The sequence below is a fragment of the Balaenoptera physalus genome (genome assembly GCF_965194825.1).
Source record: "Balaenoptera physalus genome assembly, chromosome: 7".
Taxonomy (NCBI): Eukaryota; Metazoa; Chordata; class Mammalia; order Artiodactyla; family Balaenopteridae; genus Balaenoptera; species Balaenoptera physalus.
Genome location: NC_138886.1, coordinates 120718462 through 120739018, shown reverse-complemented (window position 1 = coordinate 120739018; position 20557 = coordinate 120718462). Strand labels below are relative to the sequence as shown.

The 20557-nt window shown below is 43.5% G+C and overlaps 1 protein-coding gene across 2 annotated transcripts in view; it reads right to left on the bottom strand.

Annotated features, from left to right (window-relative positions):
• Nucleotides 1-20557, bottom strand: part of LOC309664077 (uncharacterized protein) — a 45799-nt gene that overhangs the window by 15825 nt on the left and 9417 nt on the right. The window contains exon 5 of one of the 2 annotated variants that reach the window (XM_082469083.1): nt 8988-12054. The exons of the other annotated variant lie outside the window; for it this stretch is intronic. Within the exon in view, the coding sequence (XP_082325209.1) occupies nt 12008-12054 (47 nt within the window). The 3' untranslated portion in view covers nt 8988-12007. Of the gene's footprint in view, nt 1-8987; nt 12055-20557 lie in introns of those variants that run through there. 2 annotated transcript variants of the gene reach the window in all.

The window sequence follows — 20557 nt, the reverse complement described above, 5'->3', positions numbered from 1 at the left end:
AACCCTGCGTGTCCAAGTCCAGAGCTGTGATTCCTACTTTCCGTTCCTTGTTTCCAAGCTCGGCTGGGTCCCCCAACGGCTTGGCATATATTTATGGCTGTCTGGACCCCTGTTTCTGTCAAGGAAAAGGGAGGACTGCTTACCTATCGCCACTGTCCTGGGGAACGTTGTTCCGACTTGAGTTAAAGTTTTCTCACTAAATACAGATGTAACTTGGAAATACAGAATGATAGAATCCGGGATCACTCTGGGAGAACGTTTATTTCTATCTTAACCTCAGATGTCAGCATCACAGAATATTTCGTTAGCCATTCTCCACCCCTCTTAGGATGTATGTTTAACGGGTGGCCAGTGATTATTTTCTATTCACATCAAATGCTTCCTGTTTCTCTCCTGGACTGGCGAGATTATAAAAGACAAGATGAGGTGAAGGGCTTTGTACTGCACTCCTGTCTCTCGTTTTCCAAGGATTTCTTGTAAATCTTCCTTGGGTATCTTAAAGACAACGGTTTTATCTCCCTTATCTACTGATTGCTGATTATCTAAAATTTGCTCCATATTGGGGTAAACCTAGGGGTGTCACCCTTCTAGATCATGATTTAACAAGGACTGTTAAACAGCTGAAATCCACTTGACTGGAATGGAAATTTCCCCCATACCTCTCCTGAGTTCTTGTGGCTGAACTAACAGTAAAATTGGCACAAAGATTAACAGGAGAAAAAGAAACAAATTTTAATTCGTGTGCATGGAGGTCTCATAGAAATGGGACCTAAGAAGTGGCCAAAGCAGGCAGCTTTAGTGCTTTCAAGCAAAGAAACAAGTTTGTGAGGAAATGACATGACAGAAGAAAGCAACCTAGGTTTTGGAAGCTCAGTTCGTGAAGAATCTAAACAGATTTTAGGCTGGGGGTAGTCAATTAAAGAAGTCACAGGGTTTTTTGATACAGGCTTCTTGCCCCAAATCCCTTATCTCTGGCAATAAGGGCATCCTTCTACCTCCAGATGCAGGGGTACACCTTTCACAGGGGAGGTTTATTTCCTGCTTTCAGGGAGATGGATACGAGGCTCAGAGCATCCGTCTTATGTTGACTGTTTCTTAAGTAACCTTAATTCAAAATAATCAATATACCATTGATGCAAATTTTGGGGCCCCCTGCCCTGAGCCCCAGTAGTAGACTACACACAAAAGGAAATTCATAAGAGGTTCCTAGAGTCTTAGTAAAATCTCTATTACCTCCACAGACTTGAGCAAAAATATTTACTGTCTTCTGCAATAATGTTTTTTTTTCTCATAAAAAGAATACAGGCCCTTCCATGTAGAAAACTGGAGAAATACTTAAACGTACTAAGTGCAAAGAAGTAAAGAAAAGTAAGTAATATTTTCTTACCATAATAGGTGCTATGATTAAGTGCCTTTCTATGTGTCAAGTACTGTGTTAAGTGCTTTACAATCACAATCTTTTTTATATTTACAATAATCTTGAGAATTAGTATTATTATCCTAGGTTTACAGATGAGGAAACTGAGCCTTAGAGGTTAAGTGACTTGCCTAAGGTCACACAGCCTGTGTGTTGCAGAAAGAAGATTTTAAATCCATGTTGGTTTCGCTCCAAAACCCAGATTCTTAACCAGGAAGCTAGTTTTTAAATTTATAATTTTATGTTGTGAGAATTTCTCCATGCAGGGGAGCAAAATTTGCTACTCCAAAATGACTCTTTGGCATGAGGACTGAATTAGGCTGATTAGTTTTAAGAAATAGAAGACTCGGGAAGTTTTTCTTCTTACCTCCCTCTGAATGGCCTAAAAGAATTTAGCTACAGGGCCTGTTCCTGGAATAGAACCATCACCAGAAATATCTGCAAAGAACATGGGCCGGGTGTGGTAGGGGAACTCGGCAGGGCCCAGAGATAAGAATCCTCTCTGTCTTGCTGTCACTGTCTGGCCCAGCAGACATTTGTTTACCAAACATTTGCTTTTCTGTCTCCATGCAAATTGCCTTCCTCCTCTTTGTGGTCCAAACCACTACCCCCAGCATCCTTTTTTGTCTTTAGTTAAAGATGGTATTTAAGGTGAGTGTTTGGGCCATTTTGACGAGTGACTCAGTTTTCCTGGGTCTCTCCCATGTATACATGTTATTAAACTTTTGTGTGATTTTCTCCTGTTCGTCTGTCTCACGTCAACTTAATTTGTAGAATAACCTAGAGGAAACTGTCTTCTTCCCCGACGCTGTAATCAAAACAGTCTGGCACAAAGATAGACATATATCAGTGGAACAGGTTAGAAAATCCAGAGATAAACCCACTCACCTATGGTCAATTAATCTATGACAAAGGAGGCAAGAATATACAATGCAGAAAAGACAGTCTCTTCAGTAAGTGGCGCTGGGAAACCTGGACAGCCACATGTAAAAGAATGAAATTAGAACATTATCTAACACCATACCCAAAAATAAACTAACAATGGATTAAAGACCTAAATGTAAGACCGGATACTATAAAACTCTTAGAGGTAAACATAGGCAGACACTCTGTGACATAAATCACAGCAATATCTTTTGGGGTCCACCTCCTAGAGTAATGAAAATGAAAACAAAAATAAACAAATAAACAAAAGGGACCTAATTAAACTTAAAAGCTTTTGCACAGCAAAGGAAACCATAAACAAAACAAAAAGACAACCCACAGAATGGGAGAAAATATTTGCAAACAAAGTGACCGACAAGGGATTAATCTCCCAAATATACAAACAGCTCCTGCAGCTCAAGAAAAAACAACAACAACAGCAAACAACCCAATCAAAAAATGGGCAGAAGACCTAAATAGACATTTCTCCAAAGAAGATATATAGATGCCCAAGAGGCACATGAAAAGATGCTCAACATCACTAATTATTAGAGAAATCCAAATCAAAACTACAATGAGGTACCACCTCACACCAGTCAGGATGGCCATCGTTAAAAAGTCTACAAATAACAGGTGTGGAGAAAAGGGAACCCTCTAAGACTGCTGGTGAGAATGTAAAGTGGTGCAGCCACTATGGAAAATAGTATGGAGGTTCCTTAAAAAACTAAAAATAGAGTTACCATATGATCCAGCAACCCCACTCCTGGGCATATATCTGGAGAAAACCTAATTTGAAAAGATACATGCACCTCAATGTTCATTGCAGCACTATTTACAATAGCCAAGACATGGAAGCAACCTAAATGTCCATCGACAGATGAATGGATAAAGAAGATGTGGTATACACACACACACACACACACACACACACACACACACACACACACACAATGGGCTATTACTCAGCCATAAAAAAGAATGAAATAATGCCATTTGCAGCAACATGGATGGACCTAGAGATTATCATACTAAGTGAAGTAAGTCAGACAGAGAAAGATAAATGTCACATGATACTCCTTATATGTGGAATTTAAAAAAAGCATACAAGTGAATTTATTTACAAAACAGAAACAGACTCACAGACTTCAAAAACAAACTTATGGTTACCAAAGGGGAAGGCAGGGGTGGGGAACGGATAAATTAGGAGTCTGGGATTGACATGTACACACTACAATATATAAAATAGATAATCAACAAGGACCTACTGTAGAGCACAAGGAACTCTACTATTATTAGGATATTATTGAGGATATTCTGTAATACCCTAAATGGGAGAAGAATCTGAAAAAGAATAGATACATGTATATGCATACCTGAATCACTTTGCTGTACGCCTGAGACTAACATAACATTGTAAATCAACTATATGCCAATATAAAATAAAATTTTTTTTAATTAACAGCAAATAAAGGGAGAAGTCACATTCTGTTTTGTCTCAGTCATCTTTGATTGTTAGAGGGTTTCGGCTGAGCTGATCCAGGCTTTGGGTAAAGCTGGGCTCTGCCCTCTGTGAGGGACGTGGTTCCACCTCCTGGCTCTCCTTCTGTGCAGGCTCTGCAGGACTCTCCCCTCTCCGCGGAGCTGACCCCCTGGCTCCTCTCACAGCTGCCCTTCTTGGGTGGCTCTCGCCCATTCTTTTCCCGTGGCCCTACTTCGGATTTTCGCTGACATCAGCCTTTGCAAGTTTACACCCCTTGGTGTATTGAGATTCTTTCCTTCAGCAACAGATTTTTACTGCTTGCTATGTGCCCTGTACTGTTCTAGGATCTGGGAAAAGAGCAGCAAAAACCCCTGCTTCGTGGGCCTTAGGTGCTCACGGACACAGAGGGGAAGCCACGGTGAAACGAACACACAGCACTTTAGATACAGACGGAGCCGTGAGAAAAGAAAGCTGCGAAGGGTGGCGGGAGGTGAAGGGAGAGATTTACGGTGTTAAATGCAGCGACTGGGAGTCTTCCCTGAGAAGATGATATTTGGGTGAGGACTTGAAGCTTCCCTTACCTGTGGAGGGAGCACCGTGTGCTCCAGGGGAAGGACTTTCCAGGCCGAGGGACCAGCCCGCACAAAGGCCCTGAGCAAAATGTGCCGGCACGTGCAGGAACAGGCAGCAAGGCAGCACTGGGTCAGGGAAGTCGTGTTTTGGGAGGATTTGTGTGTCTGTGGGGAGCAGGAGAGATGAGAAGGGCACCTGAAGGACACCCGCCTTGGACAGTTGGTGTGACTGAGAAACAAACCTCTCTTGTGCTGAGCCTTGAGAACTCGGGGTGGATTTGTTTAAACAGCGATTAGCCTGCCCTAACTCATCGAGGAGGACCCCACCGGCAGGATGATTACTGGAAGCCTCTTGAGGGATAATCATCTCTTTTTTTTTTTTTTTAATTTATTTATTTTTGGCTCTGTTGGGTCTTCGTTTCTGTGCGAGGGCTTTCTCCAGTTGCGGCGAGCGGGGACCACTCTTCATCGCGGTGCGCGGGCCTCTCACTGTCGTGGCCTCTCTTGTTGCGGAGCACAGGCTCCAGACGCGCAGGCTCAGTAGTTGTGGCTCACGGGCCCAGCTGCTCCGCGGCACGTGGGATCCTCCCAGACCAGGGCTCGAACCCGTGTCCCCTGCATTGGCAGGCGGATTCTTAACCACTGCGCCACCAGGGAAGCCCCATCTCTTTTTTTTTGAGGAAACTCAGAAAGACGTAAAGGACGGAGTAACATAAAGTCATTTAAAAATAAGTACGAGGGACCAGAGGAAAAAACCAAGGAGGGAAGTAAAATGGTGCAGATGCAGATCCAGAGGACTGGGAAACTGGAGTGGAATAGAGAAGGGGCGTAGGAATGGAGAAGGAAGAGATGGAGTAATTCACGGCTGCTTATAAAAAAAGAAAGGATGAACGGGAGCAGCTGATGGTGTAAGTGAGTCAAAGATATCAGCAGGGTCTAGGCTGCCGTTTGGAACAAAGGTGGTGCTGGCAGTGTTAGCGGGACACACGCGGTAAAAGGGCATACAGCCCTCTTTTTGGTTAAACTCCATGGACGTTATTTAAAAACCTCTGGCATGCTGACTCGATCTTCACTCTCTCTTGAATCCACTCTTTTCCGTTTTTTTTTTTTTGTTTGTTTGTTTGTTTTGGCCGTGCCACAAGGCATGTGGGATCTCAGTTCCCCCACCAGGGATCGAACCCTTGACCCCTGCAGAGGAAGCGCAGAGTCTTAACGACTGGACCGCCAGGGAAGTCCCTGTTTAACCCTCCACTTCTCAGCATCCTTCGAAGATTCTTCTTTCTCTGACTCCCATTTAACTGTGGATGTTTCCCCAGGTGTAGACTTTAGTCCTTTTTTTTTTATTACTCCACACTAAAGGTTGGCAATTTTTTCTGTAAACAGCCAGATGGTAAATATTTTAGGCTTTGTGGACATACGGTCTCTGCTGTAACAATTCAACCTTGCTGCTGTAGTGTGAAAGCAGCCGCGGACGCTATGTAAACAAAGGGCGTGGCTGGTCCCCGGAAAACTTTATTCAGAAAAACTGGCAGTGGGCGAGATTTGATCCGAGGGTCCAAGTTTGCTGAGCCCAGACTTACACTGTGCTCTTGGTGACGTATCAGCTCCCATCCATGTGACGATGGCTCCGATACGTACCGTATTTTCTTTGGGACAGACTATCTCCTCAACTCCACAATCCTGTGTACTACTTGTTACTGGACACCTGCATCTAGAAACCCGCATTCCCAGTTTGGAGCTCACGTATCCCTTCCACCCCCAACAGTACCACACGTACATCCTTTTTGCTGAGCTCGGAGCCCTGTGAACCCCTCTCCCCAGGCAGCCACATGGAGACAGGTAGGCCGTCTGTCATCTCCTCTGCTTAACTCAGCGACGTCCTCTTTAAACTCACCGCTACTCTCCATCCTTGCTCCCCTTCTACTATCCCCCAATCTGCTGCCAGAGGCATCTTTCTACCAAACGATATGGTTAAGTTCCTTCCGTGGTTAAGACTTTTACTGAAGCCTCAGAATAAAACCCAAACTCCTCAGCGCGGCCTGCAAGGCCCTTCACCATCCAGCCCCTGATACTTCTGGAGCCTCGCTTCGTGTTGCCATCTGGCTGCCCACGCAGTGAAATGGGGCAGATCTCAGATCTCTCAGCCACCCTGGTGCTCTCACCGCCGGGGCTTTGCACACACTGCATCCTGGGTCGGGAACACCTCTTCCAGGTGCCAATGCCCCTCCCTGATTAGCACCCACCCCCCCGTGCCCATCCTCATCAAGATCCAGCCTTGTGCCACCTCCTTCTAGAAAATTTCCACGAGATCTTGTTAGGGGCAGGTCCAGATTTTGGGGGCCATGAAACTTATACCATGTCATTTTTGTCTCTATGACAAAAAAATACAAAAATATGTTTTGTTTTTTTCAAAATTTACAACGTATAACCATGTGAGTACATTACCAGGGTCCCGGGAGGGGTCTGTGCAATTGAGGAGCCTGGAGATTGCATCTGGGAATCTGCCCCGACCTGCCCCATGCGGGGCTTCCTTATACCCTGGACCCGGCGCCACCACAGCACCCAGCAGATGGCACTGAATCCAAGGTCTGCTCATTTCTCTGTGCTCCACGCTGGACCGTAAACTCCGCAAGGACCAGCACTGTGTGCCAGCACGCGGCAGGTCTCCAATAATTGCTAGTACAGTGAATGGCAGCGTGAATGACTGTATGCCAGGTCTGCAGAGACAGGTGCAGCCTGCCCTGACTTCAGGTTGTGTACAACGTGGGCGTGAGGGGAGGGGCAGGGTCAAGGAGGTGACCTCTGGCGGAGAGAGTTGTCCAGGGTACAAAATCCTCTGCCTGTTCCTGTCAAGAATTTCACAGTTCTCAGCATGTGGTGAATGTACATTGTTTCCTAAGGACTACAAGTGACTTTCCAAGAAAATGCTGTCGTCATTATAAGTCTAACTTATGTCATTGCCCCAGTAACATCACGCTTTTTCAAGACCGCAACTGAATGTGGGGAAAGAGGTGAGAAGTGCTGGCACCTGGCCAGGAGACTTGGTCACAACACAGAAATACAGCATCTAGTAAAAGATGATAAACTGACAGACTTGAAAAGAGAAAACGAAGAGAAATAAACTTCGCTATGTGTCTTCTCCTCAACTAATATGACATTATAGAATTATTTAAAGAATGGGAAGTGCTGGAAACACGGAAGCATTGCAACTATAATTAAATTATATGTCGTATAGTATTGGATCGAGATGTAGAAAACATGCCTCTAATGTCAAATGACAAATGGCCTGCTCCGTGGCAGTCAGATGTGAAGTGCATCTTATAAGTCAGGAATAAAGAGGCGATGCCTCAAGGCAGTTGGTAGACCTACAAAGTGGGGATCTCAGGGCTGAGCTTCTCATCTCTTCTCTACATACACATTTCCCCAAAAGCTTGTGGGTTTAAAACCCCTTAATATTTAATATTCTAATGACTCCCAAACTAATACCTGTTGACATAACTTTTTCACTGGGCTTTAGACAAGGATACACAGCTGTCTGCTTAACATGTCCACTTGGATAAGGAACATGCATTTCAAACTCTGTGTGTTCCCCACAGAATCTCCGACTTCCCCCACCCCATCCCATTTCAGCAGAGGGCACTGCCGTTCAGCCAGTTACTCCAGCCCCAAACCAGGGAGAGATCCTTGGTTTCTTTCCTTCCCTCACTCCCCGCAATCAATCCATCATCAAGTTCTATGAGCTCTACCTTCAAAATACATCTCACGTCTGTACCACCATTAGCAACTGCTTAGATGTGCGCACCCAACTATGAACTGCTGCCATGTTTTCACTCTTGTCCCTGCAACGCAGCTTCTACAGAGCTCTACGGAGCGGAGAGATCTTTTAAAAGTGTAAGTCAGACCATGGCCCTCCCACTGCTACTTAAAGCTCTCCTGACCATGGTGGCCTGGGGGAGTCACAGCAGCCTCGCCCGCCTCTGCGACTGCATCTCCTGCCTCTGCCCCCTCTGGCTCTCCTGCCTCGTAGGTCACACCAGGCCACGTCCAGTCTGGGGTTTCTATACTAGCAGTTTCCCTCCCTCACATCTTCAAGTGTTTGCATATTATGATTTAGGTCTGATTCTTATTATTTAGGTCTTGGCTCAAATGGTGCGTGCTCAGAAAGGCCTTTCCTGACCAACCTAAGTAATTTCAATCATATCTTTCTTTGTTTTCTTCAAGATATTTACCACGAATTGAAATCATGTGTTCATTTATGTTTTTTTTTTTTTTAAGATTTTGTTGTTGTTGATGTGGACCATTTTTAAAGTCTTTATTGAATTTGTTACAGTATTGCTTCTGTTTTATGTTTTGGTTTTTTGGCTGCGAGGCATGTGGGATCTTAGCTCCCCAACCAGGGATCGAACCTGCATCCCCTGCATTGGAAGGCGAAGTCTTAACCACTGGACCACCAGGGAAGTCCCCCATTTATTTGTTTTATGCCTAACAATCCCCACTGAATTGTGAGCTCCAGAGGGTGAGTTCTCTGTCATTTCACCGTTTATACCCAGAGCCTGGAGTAGTGCCTGACTCATGGTGTGAGCTCATCAAAACTATTTGTTCAATAAATGAATGAATGAATGAATGAATGATCTGCCCACTCTGAGCATGACCTTTGTACTAGGGCCTGGCTCTTTATGCTGATGGAAGGAATGAGACATTTTGCCAGCTGTACCTCCATGGGAGGGTCAGGTGGGTAGCATGAAAAGGCAGACCTGTGTTCTGAGACGTGTCTCTGTACGATGGGTGACCTTGCACAAGCCTCCCAGCCTTTCTGCCCTCAGTTTTCTAACCTATGCCATGGTAATAAATATACAGGCTGCTAGAGTTTTTCAGTAACATTTACAGAATTCAAGTCCAGCTGATATTCGTAGAACTTCTATGTGTAATTTATGAGTAAATAGCATATAATGATAGCAAAGAATATATACAAGTATAGCTATAAATACATATATATTATTGCTCAGAAGAATGGTTAGTTCCTTATGGGTTACCTTTCTAGCATGAAGCAGAGTCCTTAACAGCCTTATTTAATTGATGTTAACTGGTAATAATAAGGTAAATTTACAGAACTCACATTAAAAAAAAATGACCTCCTATTAGAGTGTTGACCCTGGGAGTTTTAAGAAGAACCATCAAGCTTGCTATTCAAGAAGTCCCTGCCACCTGTGACTAACAAACAGACCAAGGAGAAAGGGGTTGAGGGACCCCTTCAAAGTACTCAAATCCCTCAAATGTCGGTCAATCAACAGAACCCTCCAAATGAAGGCCGTTTCCACTTGGAAGCCTGTTGTACGTTTATAATCTCTTTCTCTCCCTCTTCTCTCAGAAGTGCTAATGAAATGTATTTCTCCCCCTTTTCTTTCAGGAAAGCCTGTTAGAAGCTTTTAAGATCAGTTTATCCTGCTCCAGATTTTGAGGTTATTTTTTGGCCTTTGGTCGGTAGGGTGGATCACAAAATTAGAATTTAGAGTTGGAAGGGATTTGATACCATGTAGTTCAAACTACTTTGTGCATCTTTCTCACAGATTAAAAAAAAAAATTGTGCTGTCAATTTTTAATACTGTTTTCAAGTCTTTGAAAGAAAGAATTTTGCTTTTCATAATTATAGGCCAGAACCAGCAGCATTCCAGGCTGTGAACTCTTTGAGGGTGGGATGGTTTCATTTGTTTTATAAGCCCAGTGTCTGCCATGGCTCCCACAAGAAATGCTTGAAGAATGAATCATTCCTGATATGTCACTTTGCTAACTAGACGAGCTTGTCAACATTTAATTGCTTACATTCAAAAAGACAGATGCACCGCAATGTTCATGGCAGCACTATTTACAATAGCCAAGACATGGAAACAACCTATCATCTGTCTGACATGGACAGACAACAATCTGTCCATCAACAGATGAATGGATAAAGAACATGTGGTACATATATACAATGGAATACTACTAAGCCACAGAAAATAATGAAATAATGCCATTTGCAGCAACATGGGTGGACCTAGAGATTATCGTACTAAGCGAAGCAAGTCAGACAGAGAAACACAAATATCATATATCGTTTATATGTGGAATCTAAGACAATGATACAAATGAACTTATTTATAAAACAGAAACGGACTCACAGACTTAGAAAACAAACTTATGGTTACCAAAGGTGGGGAGGTGAGGGATAAGTTAGGAGTTTGGGATTAACATATACACACTACTATATATAAACTAGATAATCAACAAGGACCTACTGTACAGCACAGGGAACTCTACTCAACACTGTGTAATAACTTATATGGGAAAAGAATCTGAAAAAGGATACATGTATATGTATAACTAAATCACTTTGCTGTACACCTGAAACTAACACAACATTGTAAATCAACTATACTCCAATGTAAAGAAATTAAGAAAACGTTTAATTGCTTACAACAAAATAAAGGGATAAAGGCATGGATAACCTAAAGTAACAGGTAATTCAAGAATGATTTTATCAGATTTAGGAAATGAGTGAGAGGCCCCCCAAATAAGTCGAAACTTTTTCACAGAATTTCCTGTTTTCCACACTATGTTACTAACTTAGTATTTCCGTCGGTGATTGATGCTTAATTGTGCGGTAGGAACATAAAAGCCCTGAACTTCTCAGATAATTCACAGAGCAGAAAATCGATTTTCGGACCAAAAAGAGCAATCAGAGTGTCAATAATTATTACCATCTCACTGACTTCACCTTCCACAGAACTCAGTTAGGATGGCATTGTCACACGTCCACATTCTACACGTGCAGACCTGTGTTACATGGCTCCACATTTTGTATCATATGTGTCTATAAAACCACCGGATCGTTCGTGATGAAACCTACAGCACAGAGAGGTTCAGTAACCAGCACAAGGCCAAACAGCTAGTTAGGTGGCAAAGCCAGAACTCTCAACCGGGTCAGGCCCTCTTCACTCTGCCTCACTGGTTCTGCCTGACAAGTCACAGAGCTGAAGGGATTTGAAGGTGACTTAATCGTATGACTTTGTGCCACTGATGAGGACCCTGGGGCCAGAGAGACGGGGACACGGCCCTCAGGCACACACAGCTGGTGGGTGGCAGCCTCCTGACCATGGACTTTCACGCCTCCTGGAATTGAACGGGGTCCGAGCTAAGGAAACGGAAGTGCAGGTGCCAGAAATGGCGTGGGAAAACACCCCCGACTTTGTTTCCTGACATACGAGCAGCAAAGGAGTCACAGCGTATTTGCATTTCAGAAACCTCTCTCTAGCACAGCTGGAGGATGGCTTTGAGACGATCCCGCCGTGAGGAGTGAGGAGGGCAGCCCCCCAGACAGCAGTGGTAACGGGGGCGCTGCGGAGACAGGTTAACACGTGGCTTCAGCAAGTGCAGGCGACAGGTGGCGGCTGGCAGACCTGGGATTAGGGCCCCGCGTCCCCCCGGCCTGTGCGCAGCGGCACCGCAGCTGTGGCTTACTGAGTGGCGCGTCCTCCCAGGTGCACCGGGCACTCTGTCCACCCTGCTCACGGTTACAGCTTTAGTGCTCGGCACGCTGCCGGGCACACAGGAAGCCCTTACGTACTGTTCAGCGGATTAAATGAACATTTCACTCTTCCGACATGGCTGGGGAGAGAGGCAGTCTGTGAATGGATCGTTAAATCTTTAGTGTTAAAGCTGTATCTTTATGGGATGACAGTTAAAAACACAGTATTCGAATTCAGCGTCTTACAAACAACACACCGGCCATTCATTTCCTTTTCCTAGATGATTGTCACGTAGCCAGGTGTTCGGGTGCTCCATTTCCTTGAGTTGCCAGATCCCTGAGAGCAGCAAAATGCTGCACTTGTCAGATAAACCAAGATAAAGCTACTCCAGTAAGCCTGCTGCCAACCTCCCACTTAAGAATGGGAGGTCCTATGATTCCAGCAGCCTTGGAAGGAAGAGACATAAAGAAATGTTTTGGAAGCCTGCAGACTTAAGGCTCATTTTAAGAATAATTCTAAGGAGCAGAGACGTCAAACACTTAGGTTTGATAGACAGTCTTCAGCAATTCTGGGCAATTCAAAAGAGGTGCAGAGGAAAAACTGGTTCTTGTTCTCAGATGCAATATTAATAGATTCTTATCTGAAATATACTTTTTGCTATTATATAATCTGTGGCCTGAAAACAGATTGAATGATGCTGGCAAGAGTAATTTACAAGATGAAAACAAGGGAAAGGGCAAGAAATACTGATCGAAGAGAAAATGTTACAAATAAAAGGCTTTTCCTGAATTAAGAAAAAAAGATGGCATTTGAACTGAACAACCAACCAATGACTTGGACGGTTAGCAAACCTCTTAATTTCCACTGCATTAGATACTTAAATTGATCTTGGGAAAATGTTATTTGCTCAGGCATTTATGGTAATTTAATTGTTCCTTATTCTATGCTCAACAGTATTTTAGAAATTGTAGCTATTACAGAAAATTCATTTTATCTCTTCAACTTGAGCCAAGAACAGGTTTATTTTATTTTTTGAAACATTGAAGTTATAATGTGTTATAACTAACAGCAGGTGTCACCAAAACGTCTATAAATAATAAAGGCTGGAGAGCGTGTAGAAAGAAATCCTAGTGCACTGCTGGTGGGAATGGAAATCGGTGCAGTCACGGTGGAGAACAGTACGGAGGTCTCTCAAAAAAAAAAAAAACAAAAAAACTTGAGCTACCATATAATCCTACAATTCCACTCCTGGGTATATATCCGAAAAAGACAAAAACACTAACTCAAAAAGACACATGCACCCCAGTGTTCATAGCAGCATTATTTACAAGAGCCAAGACATGGAAGCAATGAAATATTACTCAGCCATAAATAAAGAAGAATGAAATAATGCCATTTGCAGCAACATGGATGGGCCTGGAGGGCATTATGTTAAGCGAAATAAGTCAGACAAAGATAAATACTGTGTGATATCACTTATGTGTGGAATCTAAACATACAACAAACTGGTGAATATAACAAAAAAGAAGCAGACTCACAGATACAGAGAACAAACTAGCGGTTACGAGTGCGGAGAAGGAAAGGCGGAGGGGTAATGTAGGGGTGGGAATTAAGACTATAAACTATTGGGTGTAAGATGGGCTCAAGGATGTATTATACAGCACGGGGAATATAGCCAATATTTTGTAATAACTGTAAATAGAAAGTTACCTTTAAAAATTGTATAAAAATAAAAAATTAAAAGTCAGCACTTCCGGAAAAAAAAAAAAAATTAACAGCAGAGCTAAAGGTGAACCAGAAGAAGGGAAGCAAGTGCAGGGTTAGGAAACCTACTGCACGTCCCTGACATCACGCAGGACTGACTGCACCTGCCCCATCTCGGACTGAAGGTTCCGGTCTGATGTTTAAAGACTCTGAAGGGAGAAACCTGCCCTGTTTCCACAGTGTTTTCAATGATTACATGAGCCAGTGAGGGGTTATCGGAGTAAAGCAGAGGGTAACCTCAGGTTTCTCTCATTCCCTCCCTGCCTTAGTCCGTTCGGGCTGCTGTAACTGACCACTGTAGACGGGGTGGCTTAGAAGCAACAGAAATCTATTTCTCACGGTCTGGAGGCTGAAAGTCGAAGGCTGAGGTACCAGCAGATTAGTACCAGCCTTCTGTGTGAGACTGCCATCCATGAGCGCTCCACTCATGACCTCCCAAAGGCTCCACTGACAAATGCCGTCACATTAGGGATCATATGGATTTTGAGGAGACAAACATTCAGGCTATGGCACTCCCATGATCAAGAAGGGCGTGCAAGAGTCTGTGTGTGTGAGTGTGAGTGTGTCTGAGAGTACGTGTGTGGTTTTAACTCAGACCAATGCTCCTGTCCAATAATGAGAGTAACTGAGGCATGACTGAATTATGATTAAAGTTCCACACTGCAGAGTTGCCATTAACAAAGCCTGAAATCACAACCAGGACTTGGAATTCTCTAGAGTGAATACATTAAAACTGCCCTCATGGGTGAGGATGCATGGATGCCTTTTATAGGAATGATCACTGGCAATTGCTATGGGCTTGATGCCATTCTGTGCAATTAACGTGTAGCCCACTTAATTCTTACAAGAGCCCTAATGAAGTTGGTATCACCTGCCCGCTACAGATTTAAAAAAAACAAACAAACAACTGCAGCAAAGATCAGTTATTAATAACCTTCTGAGACATATTGTCTCAGAAGCCATACTAAAGCCAGGTATGAACCTGGATAAACTGGCTTCAGAGTTTTTAGATTCTGAACCACTGTACTGTCTACCCCCCCAGAACGTTTCTATGAATTAAACCAAGAGCGCTCTAGAGACAACAGTGGGTAGAGCACAAGAAAGGCGTCCTGGTTACTTGGTCGCTCTCCTAGGGTCCGGATGTCAGTCTTTAACCAGCTAGAGGGGCGGCTCGCTGACTTTGAGCGTCTTCATAGAACTGACGGCAGGGGAGAAAGCGGCTGGCCCCGGGGAAGCCTCCAGGGTTTACTAAGCAGAGGGGAGAGCCGCCTCTCTTTCTTTACTGGTGATGGGCTTTACCACGTATTATGATTCTAGGACCACCGTGGGGGAACAAAACATCACCAGAACGGCTATTTCTATCCTTGTTCTTAGTTGAGAAAATGCATTTTATAATGGGCAAGATTGGGTTGACTTTGCTAACCCAGCTGTGAAGTTTAAAATATGATCATTATATCATTTTTTATGTCGTAGCTCACATGTGGAAAGCAATTTTCCAGTTTTCAGTTCTGAAAAACAGTATATTTCATCCGTCATTTAGATACTCTGGTGCTTTTTCCCCCTTCTCTGTTCTTAAAGTCCGCTTTTTGAGACTGCTCCTGAATGGAGGTAATTCATGCTTATAAACACCATTTGAATCGTGAGCATCACAGATGTGGAGCCATGTCTTGGGGACCGGGTAATCGCGCGTGTTCAGGTGGGCCCCCGACAGGGAGCGCAGGCTTCCTGCAGCGGCACTGATCCCAAGGCTATTTGATTACACAGAGCTGCTTTATTTCTGGCCCATGATAACTGATCATGAAAATATCCAGAGGTAAGATAACAGTTCGTAATGAAACGATTTAAATAGTAAAGTTTGAGTCTTTGGATCCTACCTGTGATGAGGTCTCTACCTCCTATTCTGTAGTAGTTCTTATAAGGAAACGTCTTGTTTTTAAAGTGGATCCAGAACATGGGTATATCCTGTTCAAAATACAGATGCTCTTATACTTGGACAAAACTATAATTCGAAAAGATACATGCACCCCAGTGTTCATAGCAGCACTATTCACAATAGCCAAGACTTGGAAACAACCTAAATGCCCATTGACAGATGAATGGATAAAGATGTGGTACATATATACAATGGAATATCAGTCAGCCATAAAAAAGAATGAAATATTGCCATTTGCAGCAACATGGATGGACCTAGAGATTATCCTACTAAGTGAAGTAAGCCAGACAGAGAAAGATGAATACCATATGCTATCACGTATAGTGTGGAATCTAAAATATGACACAAATGAACTTACTTACAAAACAGAACTGGACTCACAGACACAGAGAACAGACTTGTGGTTGCCAAGGAGGGGGAAGGGAAGGAGAAGGAAGGACTGGGTATTTGGGCTTAGTAGATGCAAACTATTATGTATAGGATGGATAAAAAACAAGGTCCTGCTGTAGAGCACAGGAGGCTATATTCAATATCCTGGGATAAACCATAATAGAAAAGAATGTAAAAAAGAGAATGTATCTATGTGTATAACTGAGTCACTCTGCTGTACAGCAGAAATTAGCACAACACTGTAAATCAACTATACTTCAATAAAAAAATAAAATAAAATACAGATGCCCCATTTGTAAGCCATTTTCTTGTTCTGACATTGAAAGGCACTTGCAAAAATTACAATCTTCTTATCTTTTACGGTCAGTGAAAGGGGTTTTCAATTAGTTAATAAAATATTCTGGTTAATATTTACTCCATGTTTTAAGTGTGGTTTAATATTGTTAACGAACAAGCACTGATCGTTCCATTGTCTATACTCTGTTGAAGGAACACTTGTTTCTGTTTTCTGGTGCTCCCGTCGACGTGCGGGAAGACCCACTCAGCACAGAACTGGCTTCTCCCCAGCCTCTCAGTCACTCTCCCCGGGAGAGAAGGATTTAATCTGTTTACTGCGCTTAGGCAGAGACGCCGGGCACCTGTAACCCCTCCCTCCACTCGCCTGCTTCCGGGACAGAGCTGCCCCCGAGCCAACGCTCCCCTCAGCTCCTCCACGCCGTCAGGACAAGCCTCGGGTGCAGGGCCGTCTGATTCCTTCTAGGGTTTGGTCCTAGGACGTACATTTGCTGCAGATGTAATCTGTCCACCAGCCGAGGCTTGATCAGTAAGACACGGGAGACTGTGTCTTACTGACTCTTCTGTCTCGTTTCCCGATTGGATCAGGACTCATTGTGGAGGGGAGTCCCGAGCATCTCTGCGCCAGCGGCCCGAGCCTCCTGACGTGAGCCAGGGCAAGCCGCCACGTGGGGCGTGGTGTCTGGCGTGGCAGTGCCATCAGCGCTGGGGATTCTGTGCTAAGTGCAGATGCTCCCTGTGGGGAGCCGGGCAGCTTCGGGCAGCTCTGCGATCCTAAACTGCGATCCTGTTTCTCTAGAGGCAGAGGCGGGTCCCCAGGGCTGAAGCTGAGGTGTGGACCTTCAGCAAATCCGAGGGGTCTCAGAGGGCAGAGCGAGGAGGGTGCAGTGTTTACGCCAAGCGGGCAAGGCTGAGGCCGGCGTTGATTTCAGGGACGGGTTCTCCCCTGTGGCCTTTAGCGATTAGGGGGCAAACAATATTTGCCTTTTGAGAACAGATGCACCTGGTTTTAGCAGGGGCTCAAGAGCACTGGTGAGAGCCCACCCGTACCCACGTGCCAGGCTAGGCAGGGAGCGTGGGGCGGTTGCCTCAGTGTCTATTCTGTCCTTGGGTTGTTCCGGCTGCCTTCACAGCCCAGGGCGGGTACGGCCCATCCGGAACTCGTGTGGCTTGTCCACAGCCAGAGGAGCCCAACACCAAGGGCATATATACTGTTCGATTCCGCTCATCTGATGCTCCAGAACCAGGCATAACTAATTTATGATGATAGCTATCAGAATGTTTGGTCTCTTTAGGGGGTCACCGACTGAATCGGAGCTCAGAGGGGCCTCTGGGTGCTGGAAAGTTTGACACCTTGGCCTCGGTATTGGTTACTCAGCCATATACTGATAAAAATTCACTGATGTGCCTACTTAAAAGCTGTGCACTTTATTATATTTCTATTTTAAAAGAAAGCATCTATCTGAACATGGATTGCACAGAGGACTTAACAGTGCAAACAACTTAGCTGCACGTTCCTTGCATTTGCCCCGTCGGTCCCTTAATTCTCACAGGCTACACAGCCTGTTGTGGGAAAGATCCTGTCAGATCTATAACACCTTACTGTTTCCAAGTTTACTTTTATTTAAAAAATTTTTTTAAAATTTTTAATGATTTTGTAAAATTGAAGTGTAGTTAATTTACAATGCTGTGTTAGTTTCAGGTGTATAGCAAAGTGAATATACATATATATATACGTATATGTGTATATATGTATTCGTTTTCAGATTCAATTATAGGTTATTACAGGATATTGAATATAGTTCCCTGTGCTATACAGTAGGTCTTTGTTGTTTATCTATTTTATGTATTGTAATCTGTATATGTTAATCCCAAACTCCTAATTTATCTCTCCACTGAGATTTTTTTTTAAATTTTTATTTATTTTTTAAACATCTTTATTAGAGTATAATTGCTTTACAATGGTGTGTTAGTTTCTGCTTTATAACAAAGTGAATCAGCTATACATATACGTATATCCCCATATCCCCTCCCTCTTGAGCCTCCCTCCTACCCTCCCTAACCAACCCTTCTAGGTGGTCACAAAGCACCTAGCTGATATCCCTGTGCTATGTGGCTGCTTCCCATAGCTATCTATTCTACATTTGGTAGTGTATATATGTCAGTGCTACACTCTCACTTCATCCCAGCTTCCCCTTCCCCCTCCCCGTGTCCTCAAGTCTGTTCTCTATGTCTGCATCTTTATTCCTGTCCTGCCCCTAGGTTCTTCATAACCATTTTTTATTTTTTAGATTCCATATATATATATGTCAGCATATGGTATTTGTTGTTCTCTTTCTTACTTCACTCTGTATGACAGACTCTAGGTCCATCCACCTCACTACAAATAACTCAATTTCATTTCTTTTTATGGCTGAGTAATATTCCATTGTATATATGTGCCCCATCTTCTTTATCCATTCATCTGTCGATGGACACTTACGTTGCTTCCATGTCCTGGCTATTGTAAATAGTGCTGCAATGAACATTGTGGTACATGACTCTTTTTGAATTATGGCTTTCTCAGGGTATGTGCCCAGTAGTGGGATTGCTGGGTTGTATGGTAGTCCTATTTTTAGTTTTTTAAGGAACCTCCATACTGTTCTCCATAGTGGCTGTATCAATTTACATTCCCACCAACAGTGCAAGAGGGTTCCCTTTTCTCCACATCCTCTCCAGCATTTATCGTTTCTAGATTTTTTGATGATGGCCATTCTGACCGGTGTGAGGTGATACCTCATTGTAGTTTTGATTTGCATTTCTCTAATGATTAGTGATGTTGAGCATCCTTTCATGTGTTTGGTGGCAATCTGTATATCTTCTTTGGCGAAATGTCTATTTAGGTCTTCTGCCCATTTTTGGATTGGGTTGTTTGTTTTTTTGATATTGAGCTGCAGGAGCTGCTTGTAAATTTTGGAGATTAATCCTTTGTCAGTTGCTTCATTTGCAAATATTTTCTCCCATTCTGAGGGTTGTCTTTTCATCTTGTTTATGGTTTCCCTTCCTGTGCAAAAGCTTTTAAGTTTCATTAGGTCCCATTTGTTTATTTTGGTTTTTATTTCCATTTCCCTAGGAGGTGGGTCAAAAAGGACCTTGCTGTGATTTATGTCATGGAGTGTTCTGCCTATGTTTTCCTCTAAGAGTTTTATAGTGTCTGGCCTTATATTTAGGTTTTTAATCCATTTTGAGCTTATTTTTGTGTATGGTGTTAGGGAGTGTTCTAATTTCATTTTTACATGTAGCTGTCCAGTTTTCCCAGCACCACTTACTGAAGAGGCTGTCTTTTGAGATTACTTTTAAATTTCCATTTATTTATTTATACATGATGCCTTCCTAGTACCTCTTGGCTGCTCTGGAGACTCACCAGGTATAAGTGGTGAAAGTCAGAGGCTCGCGGGTGTGGGTGATGACCTGACGTGTTTCTCCGTGTCCACCACACCACCTGGTGAATCCAAGGCAAGTGCTCCAGGTGTCCCCTCCTCTGGCAGGATGGGTCCCAGCCTAGGTCTATTTCTGCACCAGATATAAAATATATGTGCTATATTTCAAATTGCTGCACACGTACAACAATCATCTAAACCAGAGGTTGGCAAACCTTTTCTATAGAGGACCAGAGAGTCAATTTTTTGTTTGTGGGCCATATGATCTCAACTGTGCGTGAAGGCAGACAGACAGATGAGATGGTAATCAGGCAACAGGAAGTGTGTGGATGAATGACCAATCAGAAATCAAGGTTTAGATTCTGGGCTTTTCCAAGCTAGCTGTGTGACTCTGAGCCACTTACTTAACGTCTCTGGATGAGGCTTCATGTAGGACTCATTCCAAGGTATCTACATTTCAAGAGGACACCTAAAGAAGGCAACATTATAACTCAATTTTCAGTGGAGCCAAACGGCACACCGATGAAGGAGTTCATAAGAGCATCTCAGATCAAGTCGTGTCAGTATCCTCACCTCGTTTATTATGATGTCCATGTGACCATAGCCACACCAAGTGATGTGAAGGGTTCTGTCAATCACATCCCAACTTTTGAAGCCGATAACAGGCTAGAGAGGGTTTTCAGGCTAAGGAGTAAGATTATTTCTTAATCTCATTTAAAATACTGCCCAGTCAAAGGATGTAAATATACATTTCCTTCCCCTCAGTGCTTCCAAGATTTACTCAAGAATTAAATACTTGCACATGAAAATATGCTCAACATCGTTAGTCATCAGAGAAATGCAAATTAAAACCACAATG